The sequence below is a fragment of the Phyllostomus discolor genome, chromosome 8 (genome assembly GCF_004126475.2).
Source record: "Phyllostomus discolor isolate MPI-MPIP mPhyDis1 chromosome 8, mPhyDis1.pri.v3, whole genome shotgun sequence".
Taxonomy (NCBI): domain Eukaryota; kingdom Metazoa; phylum Chordata; class Mammalia; order Chiroptera; family Phyllostomidae; genus Phyllostomus; species Phyllostomus discolor.
In genome coordinates this window covers 70,812,360-70,825,072 of record NC_040910.2, presented here as the reverse complement: position 1 = coordinate 70,825,072, position 12,713 = coordinate 70,812,360, and the positions used below count along the sequence as shown (strand labels likewise).

The window sequence follows — 12,713 nt, the reverse complement described above, 5'->3', positions numbered from 1 at the left end:
TCGGGCTGGTGACGTCATCGAGGAAAGAGAGGCGGGGCTTTGGGCGGTGGGCAGGCGGCTACCAACGGTTACGAGTGTAGGGAAGGGCGCGAGGGGGGAGGTCCAGGTCTTTCCGGATCCGGCCTCGGGCAGGGGGCTATCCGTGACAAGTTGGGGGGCTGAAGACTGGAGGTGTGGGATAGTCGGAACGGAGTAATCAAGGTACAACATTGCAGGCTAGGTTTGAGGGCGGAGTAATTTTTAGGGACATTCTGAGGGTGTGACTGAATATTCACAAAGTTTCTTTTGCGGTAGTGGGAAGGGAGGGATTCTAGGGAGCCTTGCCGCGGCTTTCGTAGCAGGAGGGGTTGCAGGGGATTTACGAGACAGTTGACTCTGGGTAGAACTGTGCAGTGGGCAGAGGGGAGGTGGGGAGAGTGGCGTTCCTGTCTCTCTGAGACTGGAGCCAGTTGAGGGGCAGGTAAGGCAGCTGGACAGAAATTAAGCCACTATTTGATTTGGGTTTGTTTCAGTTTGCATGTTCTGGGTGTGAGAACTTAAGAGCTGAATTGACCAGTGATAGCCTGTGCCAGAAGTTGATCTGCACCTTTCAGCACTCCAGATGAACTGCAGGGGTGCTTTTGTCCCCCACTCACTCCTTGCTGTACTCTCCTTTTCTACAGTTTCCAGGAGCTGTGGAAAGAAATGCTTTTGCTTTCTCCCATGACCTGTAGTACCGGTGGGAATCTTTCCTGTAACCAGAAAGCCTCCATATCCCTATTCACCAAGATTCCTTGGCTTGGAGTTTTCCCCCTTTCTCCCAAGTCTTCCTTCTCTGTGTACTTTACCCCTTGGGCTCTCCTAAAGCAGAACCAGGAGTTCCCAGCTCTGCTGTCTCCAGTTGTCTCTTTCCTGTACTCATGGCGACATCAGCTACCAGCCCCAGTTCACCTCTCCGGGCTGAGGATCTCCTGAGTGATTCATCAGAAGCCCCTGGGCTGAACCAAGTGTCCTCCGAGGTGACCTCCCAGCTCTATGCTTCTTTGCACCTCAGTCGTCAAGCAGAGGCCACAGCCCGAGCCCAGCTGTATTTACCCTCCACTTCCCTACCACCTCATGAAGGGTTAGACAGCTTGGCCCAAGAGCTGAGTCGCAGTTTGTCAGTTGGATTGGAGAACAACTTGAAGAAAAAGGTGAAGGAGGTGTGTCTGGGGGGCCTCTTGGGTCTTGAGATTGGGGGTGGTAAAAAAAAAGCTTTACTGGGATTTGAACTATTGTTGGATTTCATATCCCTTTTATGTACAGAGTCAGTCATCCTTGTTTCTTGGTGCCAATGTTTATGAGAGAGAAAGAGAATGGCCCGGGACACCAGAATTTGGAAAGTTATGAAATTTCCCAGTGTTTTCTTTGTCACAGATACCTGCACTGTGGGACAGGTTGCCGTAACTCTCTGACTGAGATTTGGGACCTGAAAGTGAGGATAAGGTTTCTTTTTCTTTCTTTTTTAAAATCCTCACCCAAGGACATTTTTCACTGCCTTTCTCTTTCTCTATCTCTATCTCTATCTCTATCTCCCTTTTAGAAAGTATGGGATTGGGGATAGAAACATCGATTGGTTGTGTTCTTGTACATGCCCAACAGGGGAACTGAACCTGCAATTTGGGTATGTGCCCTGACTAGGGATCAAACCCTTGACCTTTTGGTCTATGGGATGATGCTCCAACCAACTGAGCCACACCGGCCAGGGCTGAGGCTAAGTTTTCTTCATCCTAAGAGGTAACTAGGGACTTAAAGATAGCAGCAAAATATGCTAAGATCGTTTCAGTTGAAAACTGTTTTGATTGTATGGTTCAAAATTAGGCATGTAAATCATTAAGACACAGTTTAATAAATTACACATGTTACAGAGAAAATAGTTATTAGTGTTCCATTGAAAAGGTCTCATAACTAATTTCCAGAGTTTGAAAAATTGATAGCCATGGACTACAGTTTTTAGGCAGGTTGTTTACTCTCTAGTTGGCAAGAATCCTCACTACTCTTGTTTTAATGTGCCATATTAATTTATTTACACCACCTGTCTGGCATCTGTACACATTTGAGTTTCTGACCCTTATTGGGTCAGTTCTCTTTGTTCTTGCTTTTCCAGGTGCTGGAGTAAAAATTCTTGAGTTTTAGGGGGTACTGGATGCCTTCTACCCTGGCAGTAGGTAGAATATAGATTATTCAAGTTGCTTCTGATTTCTGTTACTTTTTTCTAGGATGGTTCCAAGCATATCTTTGAGATGGAAAGTGTTCGGGGCCAACTCCAGAGCATGCTCCAAACCTCACGTGATGCAGCCTATCGTAAGTAAATCCATTCCCTATAAAGGAGAACCTAGATTTAAGGAGTGGGAGAAAATAGAGAAAGGAAGCGGGGTGCGAGGGGAACCTAGACCTCTGAGACAAGATTTCAGAAGGAAAGGCTTCAGTTCTTTGGGAGAAGGGCTAGAGGAGTGGATGAAATAGAAAGGAAGGCTCTCTGCTTTCTTTTCCTTCAAGTGGCCCTTGTTCCTATCCTTACTTGATCCTTGCTGGCTGTGGGCTCCCTTTGGCTCCCTGCAGGAGATCCCCTCACTCCAGGTGTGGGCTCAGAGAGACGGGAAGAAGACTCCTTTGACAGTGAGAGCACAGCCACCTTGCTTAAGTGAGTTCCCCGTGAGATTCTTCTAGCTTGATTGCCCTCTCTCTTACAGAGCCGAGTGTTCTATTTCTTAGTTCTTCCTTTAGTGCCATTGTACCTCTTCAGGCCTAAGACACTTGCCACTTAGCTTTTAGTTTTATCCTTTCTCTCCTGTTTTCTATTCCCTTTACTCCTTCAGGAACTTGGGCACCTGCTGTCTAGTACTTGGCCTTCTCCCAGCCTCCTTCTCCCAGAAGAGTTAGCTTGCTTCTGTGGAGACTTTTACCACAGGGAGTGTGGCCTGGAGGAAGGAGCACTATAGAGAGAATCATAGAACCTATGTGCTGTGTATGGTTCTGTCACTACCTAACTTAAAGACATCGGCCAAGTCTCTTGTGCTTTCTGAGTTTCAGTTTCCTTATTTGTAAAATGTCACAGCTGGACTCATGGGTCTCAAAACCTTTTCCAATCCTAATATTTCTATCTGATTTGCTCAGCACCCGACCCCTGCAAGACTTATCTCCATCCAGCTCAGCCCAAGCCCTGGAGGAGTTGTTTCCCCGCTACACCAGCCTTCGGCCAGGACCCCCACTAAATCCCCCAGATTTTCAGGGCCTGAGAGATGCACTGGATTCAGAGCATACTCGTCGCAAGGTGAGATATAAAGACTTTCTTTTGAAAGCAGCAAAGATTAGAAATAGGGCTAAGTGCTAAGAAGGGAAGAAGGTTAAGGGACCGAAGCTGGGGCTTTGTTCTAGTGGCTCTTCAGGAAGGCCTTGTTCCACCATCCTATCTAAAATGGCACACCTCTCCTCCAGGTATTCATTACTCTGTTATATCCTTCATGTAGCTTATCACAGTCTGATGTATCTTGCTTATTTTGCTCTTCTAAAATCTAAGCTCCATGAAGGTCATACCTTATCTTTTTCAGCACTGTCTTCCTAAAATTTAGAATATACCAAACACATAGAAGCACTCCATAAGTGTTTGGTGAATGAGCAATGAACTTTATTGTCTTGTACAAAGGCTTTATAGCTGCTGATACAATGAGTTTTATCTCTCTGAACTTCAGCCTGTCTGATGGGAGAAAAAGAGGGACAAGGCAGAAGAAAAGTCAAAATCATTGGTTGTGTTATCATTTTTGGAACCTTCTCTTCTATTTTCAACTGCCTGGGCACGAATGACAGGTTTTGCCTTTATCCTTGCGATGTTTAATCGCTGTGTTCAATGAGCTTCTCAAGGCAGGAGTAACTTCCCACTGTTTGCAGCATGGGCTGCTGCACCCCCACCAAAAGGTCTGTGGAAATTTTTCTCAGGGGATCCAGGGGAAGGAAGAGCCTGGAAGCTAAGCTCCTGCTTTCTGAGATGGTAGAGGAAGGTGTTAGAAGTCTCAGGCCATAAGGTTTCTGCTCCAGAATTCCTGATTCTCTTCCAAACCTATTCTATCCTTGAGACACAGCCCATTTCCTATCTCTAGCCCATTTCCACCTATCTGGAAAGTTCAGTGCTTTGGTCAGACTAAGGATGGCAGTACTGTTTCTTTATCTTTCTTCCCAGCATTGTGAGCGTCATATTCAGAGCCTACAGACCCGCGTGCTAGAGCTTCAGCAACAGTTAGCTGTGGCTGTGAATGCTGACCGCAAGAAAGATATCATGATTGAACAATTGGACAAGGTGCCAGGGTAGCAGAATGTGGTGGGTCTCCCCATAGGGTGCACTAAGGAATAATAAATAGGGGATGGCCAACCAACATCTTTTGTTCATGCTAGGAGCTGGGGTAAGGGGTGGGCTTACTGGCTACTGGGAGAAGGTGACTGTTGACCTTGCCCCCATGGGCAGAAGGAAGGCAAAAATATTACTTTGGAATTACATCTGACTTTCCTCTCCTGAGACACTGGCCCGTGTGGTGGAGGGCTGGAACCAGCATGAAGCTGAACGCACAGAAGTACTTCGGGGACTCCAGGAAGAACGCCAGGCAGCTGAACTCACTAGAAGCAAGCAGCAGGAGGTGGGCAATGTGGGTTATATAACCTAAGTCACTGATTACTAGAATGAGGGGGTTGAAATAGCCCTGGAATTAGGGTTCCTACCAGATTGACCTGAATCTTGCAGTAGCTGGCCTGACAATTCTCTCCTATTTCTGCTCCCTTCACTGTTTCTGCTGTCAAACATGCATCATTGATGTCTTCCTAGCTTTTCTCATACCATGTAGTTAGTCTTTTTGGCCCTCAAGTAATTGACCTAACCCTTAGTTTTAAAGTTTACGTTGTTAATGCTTTTTGTATAACATAGAGATTCCCCTCAGTTCTTCTGTCCTGTGTAACCCTTTTCCTGAAAGACAGTAACCCGCCTAGAACAAAGTCTTTCTGAGGCCATGGAGGCCCTGAATCGTGAGAAGGAAGCTGCCAGACTACAGCACCGGGAAAGAGAAATGCTGGTGAGAATGCTGGGCTGGGTTAATTCCAACAGAGGCTGTTATGTTAATTACTTCTAGAGGGCTTGGGCTGTTGGTGGATCGTGGGAATTTATAACTTCAGTTGCACCAGGGCAGTAGTTCCCAAAGAATGTTCCTTAAAATACTAGTTCTGCTAGATACTCTACAAAAAGGGCTCTGCCACCAAGTGAGTTTGACTGCAAATTATTAGAATCCTCATTAGAATCATCTGGGGAATTATTGTAATGTATAGATCTCTGGGACCCATCCCTAGAGGTTCTCATTCAGTAGATATATGGTGGGGTTTGGGAAACGAAATATTTTCAGGAATTTCCTTTGTGATTCTGTTCAGCCAGGTTTGGGAACTGTGGTCTAGGGCATAGCCAAAATGGTATGGAATGGGACTCATTCAAGTTCTTATTACCGAAATGATGAGGTGATTACCCATGTGAATTAGTAGCCAGGTTTGGAACTTGTTGCATGCATGACACATGCTTGCTATATGCATGCTGTTACTTAGAATCTTAACAGGCTATATCCAACAGTGTTGGTGATGGTTGCTGGTTGGCTAGTACATGATGGTAGGCTGGATATTCTATTCTTTGTGGGATTTCTTTTGATGATGGTGATAGCTATTATATACTGAGTACTTACTACATGCCAGACACTGTGCTAAATGCTTTACAGACTCTTTTCACTTTAATCTTCACAAAGTAGATGACAATATTATGCCTGCCCATTTCACAGATGAGGATGTATACCTAAGGACACATAGTAAATAACAGAGCTGGGACTCAAAGTGAAATTTGAACCCAGATTTACCTATTTCTGGAACAGAAGCTCTTACCTACTGTATTATAATAGTTGGCTTGCCAGCTTTTGTATTTTTAATGGACACAATTCTCAGCAGGCATATTGTATGGGAGGTGAGGGGGCATGTTGCTGGTCTCTTGAAGGCATGCTGAGGATCTTGGTCTTCTGGGGCTCTAGGAAGAGGAAAGGCAAGCTCTGACGTTGAGATTGGAGCTAGAACAGCAGCAGTGTCGAGCCCTGCAGGAAGAACGGGATGAGGCTCGTGCTGGACAGCTCAGTGAGCATCGACAGTTGGAGACACTTCAGGTGGTCCTAGAAGAAGAACGACAGACCTGGACCCAGCAAGAGCGCCAGTTTAAGGAACGCTACCAGGCACTGCAGGAGGAGGACCAGGCTCAGTTGGAAAGAGAGAAGGTAAAAGCAGCAGTTGGGGAATGAGGAACAGATGGAAGGCAAAACAATGGAATGAGATGAGATGTCAAAATATGGGGTGTAGGGGACTCAGATGGAGACTGAAGAACTGTGTGTGTATGTGGGAGGCAAGGACATCGAATACATGGGAGACCAAAGAGAAGGACTAAACAGAGATTAGAAACTAGGTCAAATGTGAAGAAAAGGAAAGGAAACTTGGGGTTTGGGTGGTGGGGGAAGGAATTGGGGAACAGAAGTAACTAGGAGACAGAAAATTTGGTATATACTTAAGTTTGATTCTCTTTCTCAGGGGAACACACAGAGGGAGGCCCAGGCTGCCCGGGAGGCCCAGCAGCAGCTGGCATCCTTGCAGTCTGAGGTGCGGCAGTTGGAAGGAGAGCTGGATATAGCTCGGAGAGAGAGAGATGCTCTGCAGCTGGAAATGAGCTTGGTGCAGGTCAGGAGAAGTGGTCTCAGGGGTCATTACAAACACATTTCTTTCTTTTTAAAATTTATTTATTTATAGATTTTAATTTATTTATTTTTAGAGGGGAAGGGAGGGAGAGGAACAATAGTGTGTGGTTGCCTCTCACATATCCCCTACTGGGGACCTGGCCCACAACCCAGGCATGTGCCCTGACTAGGAATCAAACCAGGGACCCTTAGTTTCGAAGGCCCACACTCAATCCACTGAGCAACAGCAGCCAGGGCTTATTTTTTTATTTTTAGAGAGGAGAAGAGAGAGAGAGAAGGGGAGGGAAACATCAATGTGCGAGAGATACATTGATTGGTTACCTTTTGCATGCCACCAACTGGGGACCTGGCCCACAACCCAGACCTGTGTCCTGACCTGGAATAGAATCAGAGACCTTTTAGTCTGCAGGCTGACACTCAGTCCACTGAACCACACCAGCCAGGGCATGGCAAACATGTTTCTAATAGAATTTTGACTTTTATGAGCCTTTGTTTTTATGTATAAAATATGTGTTAAAGGCAAATTACCGTATTTTGCTGTGTATAATGTTCTCCTGTGTATAATGTGTACCCACATTTTGGGCCCAAACTTTCAGGAAAAAAGTCTTTCATTTTAATTTTTTATTTCAATGTTTTATTTATTTATATTTAGATACTTGTTTTTTTTGTATTATAAAGGATTTTAGCATTACTTTTGAACATATGATGGTATAAGAAATTTTTATTTTATTTATTTATTTTTAGAGACGGGGGACGGGAAGGAGAAAGAGAGAGAAAGAAATGTCAATATGTGGTTACCTCTTTTGCACCCCCTACAGGGGACCTGGCCCACAACCCAGGCATGTGCCCTGACTGGGAACTGAACTGGTCTGTGTTCAATCCACTGAGCTACACCAGCCAGGGCTATGGTACAAGAAATTTTATGTAACAAATAATTACAAAACACAAGAACAGATACAAGGTATTTTGGTACTACCCATGTTTAATACACATCCTTATTTTTTCCCTCAAAAATTTGGGCAATAAAGTACACATTATACCCTACAAAATATGGTAATCCATTTCTGAGATCAAGTCATCTGAGAGATGTTTCCCATTATTAATTGTTGACTTAATCAGATACTCAATTTTTGGGTTAGTTAAACCAGTATTTGACCCCTCGAGCAAATGAATTCCTTTCACCTAGACCATTGAACTGGAGGACCGCCCACACAGACCTAATTTATCATGGAGACGTAGCATAAAGATGTTAGTAAACAGTTTATAAGTAGCAATTTATAAAGCTGCTGTGACCCTAAACTGGTGCTGGATGTATGTATGTATTTGTGTATTCAGTAAGTCTATTGAATAGCCCTTCTATATGTAAGCTCCGTGCTAGGAGCTGGAAATAGCCCTTGCCAACAAGGAACTTACCAGCTAGATGAGAAGTTTGTCTACTACACACATATTTGAAGTAGAATGGTAACTGATAATTGAGGGTAAGGAAAACTACTCCTTACTCAGACATCATTTTCTTAGTAAGTAAGGTCTTCCCCAGCCCCAATGAGTAAAATCTACAATCTGTGACAATCTGTTTCCCTTCTCTGTTTAATTTTTATGTATAGCATGTAATGTACCTTTTAAAATCTTCCTTATTTTTTGTAAGGTCCTCTAGGGCAAAGATTTTGTCTGTTCATTGTTGAATCCAAGAATAGTGCCTGGTTTTAGTGTTCAAGTCCTCTATTTACTTATTGTTCTACTCATTATTGAAAGTGGGGTATTGAAGTCTCCAACAATTATTGTTGAACTGTCTATTTCTTCATTCAGTTCTGTCAATTAATATGTTTTGGGCTCTCTTAGGTCCAATTCTCTGTATTTCTCTGGTGTCAGTTGTTTCTTCTCTTTCATTTTTGATTTTATTAGTTTGGGTCCCTTCTCTTGTTTCTTGATGAGTATGGTTAAAGGCTTGTCAATCTGGTTTATATTTTCAAAGAACCAGCTCTTGGTTTCATTGATCTTTTGTGTTAGTTTCTTAGACTCTCTTTTGTTTATTGCATCTCTGACCTTTATTATTCCCTTTCTTTTTACATTGGGCTTTGTTTGTTGTTCTTTTCCTGGTTCCTTTAGGTATAAGGTAAGATTGTTTGAGACTTTTTTTGTTTCTTGAGGTAGGCCTGTATTGCTGTGAGTTTCCCTCTTAGGACTGTTTTTGCTGTGTCCCATAGATTTTTGGATTGTGTTTTCATTTTTATTTGTCCAAGTTATCTTTTGATTTCTCCCTTAATCTCATTGTTAACCCATTCATTGTATAGTAGCATGTTGTTTAGCCTCCGTGTGTTTGTGTGTTTTTCAGGTTTTTTTCTTGTAATTGATTTCTAGTTTCATACCATTGTGGAGGGAGAAGATGCTGACATATTTCAATTTTCTTTAATTTATTGAGACTCGTTTTGTGGCCTAACATGTGATCTACCCTGGAAAATGTTCCATGTGTACTTGAAAAGAATGTATATTCTGCTGCTTTGGAGTGAAATGTCCAAAAATATCAATTGAATCCATCTGGTCCAATGTGTTATTTAAGGCCTTTGTTTTCTTGTTAATTTTCTGTCAAAAGATCTATCCAGTGATGTCAATGGGGTGTTTAAATTCCCTACTATAACTCTATTACTGTTTATCTCTCCCTTTATATGTTCCAACATTTGCTTTATAAATTTAGATGCTCCTATGTTGGTTGCATAAACATTTACAAGTATTGTAACCTCTTAATGGAATTGATCCCTTTACCATTATGGAATGTCTTTGTCTCTTATTTATAGCCTTTGTTTTAAAGTCTATTTTGCTGGTGTAAGTATTGCTACCCCAGCTTTTATTTTTGTTTCCATTTGCATGAGATATCTTTTTCCATTTCTTTACTTTAGGTCTGTGTATCTTTCAATCTGACGTGGGTCTTTTTCATTTTTTATTTATTTATTTTTTAAAAGATTTTTTTAAGAGAGAATCTTTTTTTTAAAAGATTTTATTTATTCATTTTTAGAGAGGGAAGGGAGGGAGATAAAGAGAGAGAGAGAAACATCAAAGTGTGATTGCTGGGGGCTGTGGCCTGCAACCCAGGCATGTGCCCTGACTGGGAATCGAACCTGTGACACTTTGGTTCGCAGCCCGAGCTCAATCCACTGAGCTACGCCAGCCAGGGCAAGATTTTATGTTTTTATTTCCAGAGAGAGGGGAAGGGAAGGAGAAAGAAAGGGACAGAAACATCAATATGTGGTTGCCTCTTGTGTGCTCCCCAGCTGGGGTCTTGGCCCACAACCCAGGCATGTACCCTGACTGGGAATCAAACCAGTGACCCGTCAGTTCAGAGGCCAGCACTGAATCCACTGAGCCACACCATCCTGGGCTGAGGTGGGTCTTTTTTAGACAGCATATATATATGGGTCTTGTTTGATTATTCATTCAGCTACTCTATGTCTTTTGATTGGAGAATTTAATCTATTTATATGTAAAATGATTATTGATAAGTACACAGTTATTGCCATTTTATTATTCATCATTTATGTTCTTTTTTTCCCTTTTTCTTCTTCAAGAAGTCCCTTTAACATTTCTTGTAATACTGGTTTGATGGTGATGAACTCGTTTAGCTTTTGGTTGTCTGGGAAGCCCTTTAATCTCTTCTGCAATTTTAAATGGTAGCCTTGCTGAGTAGAATGGTCTTGGTTGTAGGTTCTTGCTTTTCATCACTTTGAATATCTGTGCCAATCCCTTCTGGCCTGCAAAGGTTTGTTGAGAAATCATCTGATGATCTTATGGGAGCACCCTTGAAGGTAATTAACTACTTTTCTCTTGTTGCTTTTAAGATTCTGTTTGACTTTAACATGTGCCATTTTAATTATGATGTACCTTAGTATGTGCCTCTTTTGCTTCACCTTTTTTGGGATCTCTGTACTTCTTGGGCTTATATGTCAGTTCCTTCATCAGGTTAGGGAAGTGTTCAGTGATTATTTCTTCAAATAGGTTCTTAATCCCTGATGTCTCTCTTCAGCTGATAGTCTAATGGGAACCCCTTTGTAGGTAACTGTCTCCTTTTTTCTTGTTGCTTGTAAGATTCTATCCTTATCTTTCATCTTGGCTAATGTAATTATGATGTGCCTTGGTGTGTGCTTGCTTGGGTCCAACTTCTTTGGGACTCTCTGAGCTTCCTGGACTTTCTGGAAGTCTATTTCCTTTGCTAGATTGGGGAAGTTCTCCATTATTTTTTTCAAGTAAGTTTTTCATTTCTTGCTCTTCCTCTTCTCCTCCTGACACCCCTATGATTTGGATGTTGGAATATTTAAAGTTGTCCCAGAGGTTCCTAAGCCTCTCCTAATTTTTTTTGAGATCTTGTGTCTTCTTTCTGTTTTGGTTGAATGTTAATTTCTTCCCTCTGGTGCAAACCGTTGATTTGAGTCCTGGTTTCCTTCCTTTCACTGTTGGTTCCCTGTGCATTTTCCTTTATTTCACTTTGCATAGCTTTCACTTTTTCCTCTATTTTGTGACCATACTCAACCATTCCTATGAGCATCCTGATTACCAGTGTTTTGGACTGTGCATCTGATAGGTTGGCTATCTCTTCATCGCTTAGTTGTATTTTTTTCTGGAGCTTTGATCTGTTCTTTCATTTGGGCCATATTTTTTTGTCTCAATGCACCTGTTATGTTATAAGGGGCATAGCCTTAGATATTCACCAGGGCAGAGCTACCCATGTCACTGCATTGTGGCGTTGTATGTGGGGGAGGGGTACTAGAGGGAACAATGCCGTTTACTGGGCTCTGGGTGGTTTTCAGTCACTTCTCCCACAACCCACAATAAAGTGGGCCCTTCTGGTGCTGATCCCCAGGTGGGTGGGCTTCTATATGTTCTAGGACTCTGTGGTCTCTCCAACAAACTCTCCTGTAAGGCTGGGAGTTTCTCCCGCTGCTGCCTCGACACCCACAGGTTTTTTCCATCAGTTTTTGAGGCTTTATTTCCCTGGGCTGGAACCCTGGGTTGTGCTGTCTATCTTACTCCCCAGTTGTTCCTCCTGGTTTATCTGCATGCAAATGTGGGACCGCCTGCTCCACCAGCTGCTGCCCTTCTCCACCCCTCCTACTGGTCTGGATGAATGTTTCTTCTTTAACTCCTTGGTTGTCAGACTTCCATACAGTTTGATTTTCTGGTAGTTCTGGTTGTTTTTGTGTTTAAATTTGTGGTGTCCTTCTTTTGGTTGTGTAAGGAGGCACAGTGTGTCTTCCTATGCCTCCATCTTGGCTGGAAGTCTGGCTTCAAGTTACTTTCTAGGTTCATTTCATTTCAGCCTGAGGGATTCCCTTTTGTATTTCTTACAGGGCAGGTCTACTAGTAACACTCTTAGTTTTTGTTTATCTGGGAGTGTCTTAATTTCTTTTTTAATCTTGATGATTTTTTTTACTACATACAGAATTTTTCTTGATAGTTTTTCTTTCAGCACTATAAATATGTTGTTGCACTGCTTCCTAGCATTCATGCTTTCTTATGAAAAATCAGCTGTTAATCTTATTGTGTCTTTCTTGTAAGTGACAAATTGCATCTTTTATACAGTTTTCAAGATTCTTTGTGTTTAGCTTTTGATAGTTTGATAATAATGTGTTTTAGAGTGGATCTCATTGAGTTTATTCTACTTGGAATTTGTTGAGTTTCTGGGATGTGTAGACTTATGTCTTTCAGCCAATTTGGGATGTTTTTCACCATTATTTTATTTTTTAAATGGATGAGAGAATGAGGGAAAGAGAGAGAAATATCAATTTGTTGTTCCACTTATTTATATATTCATTGGTTGATTCTTGACCGGGGGTTGAACCAGAACCTTGGTGTATCAGACGGAACTCTAACCAACTGAGTTACCCAGCCAGGGCTGGCCATTATGTCTTTAAATATTTTTTTCTGTCCCCTTTTCTCTGTCATCATTCTAGAACT

General features: G+C 42.4%; 1 protein-coding gene across 12 annotated transcripts in view; it reads left to right on the top strand.

The window, feature by feature from the left end:
- CNTROB (centrobin, centriole duplication and spindle assembly protein) overlaps positions 1–12,713 on the top strand; it is a 29,749-nt gene that overhangs the window by 85 nt on the left and 16,951 nt on the right. The window contains exons 1-10 of one of the 12 annotated variants that reach the window (XM_028534314.2): positions 11–201; positions 663–1,181; positions 2,238–2,322; positions 2,581–2,662; positions 3,136–3,292; positions 4,196–4,312; positions 4,530–4,646; positions 4,977–5,075; positions 6,063–6,299; positions 6,607–6,753. In XM_028534314.2, coding sequence (XP_028390115.1) covers positions 900–1,181; positions 2,238–2,322; positions 2,581–2,662; positions 3,136–3,292; positions 4,196–4,312; positions 4,530–4,646; positions 4,977–5,075; positions 6,063–6,299; positions 6,607–6,753 — 1,323 coding nt within the window. In that variant the 5' untranslated portion in view covers positions 11–201; positions 663–899. Of the gene's footprint in view, positions 1–7; positions 1,182–2,237; positions 2,323–2,580; positions 2,663–3,135; positions 3,293–4,195; positions 4,313–4,529; positions 4,647–4,976; positions 5,076–6,062; positions 6,300–6,606; positions 6,754–12,713 lie in introns of those variants that run through there. The other 11 variants (XM_028534313.2, XM_036033042.1, XM_036033041.1 and 8 more) reach the window with 11 other exon arrangements.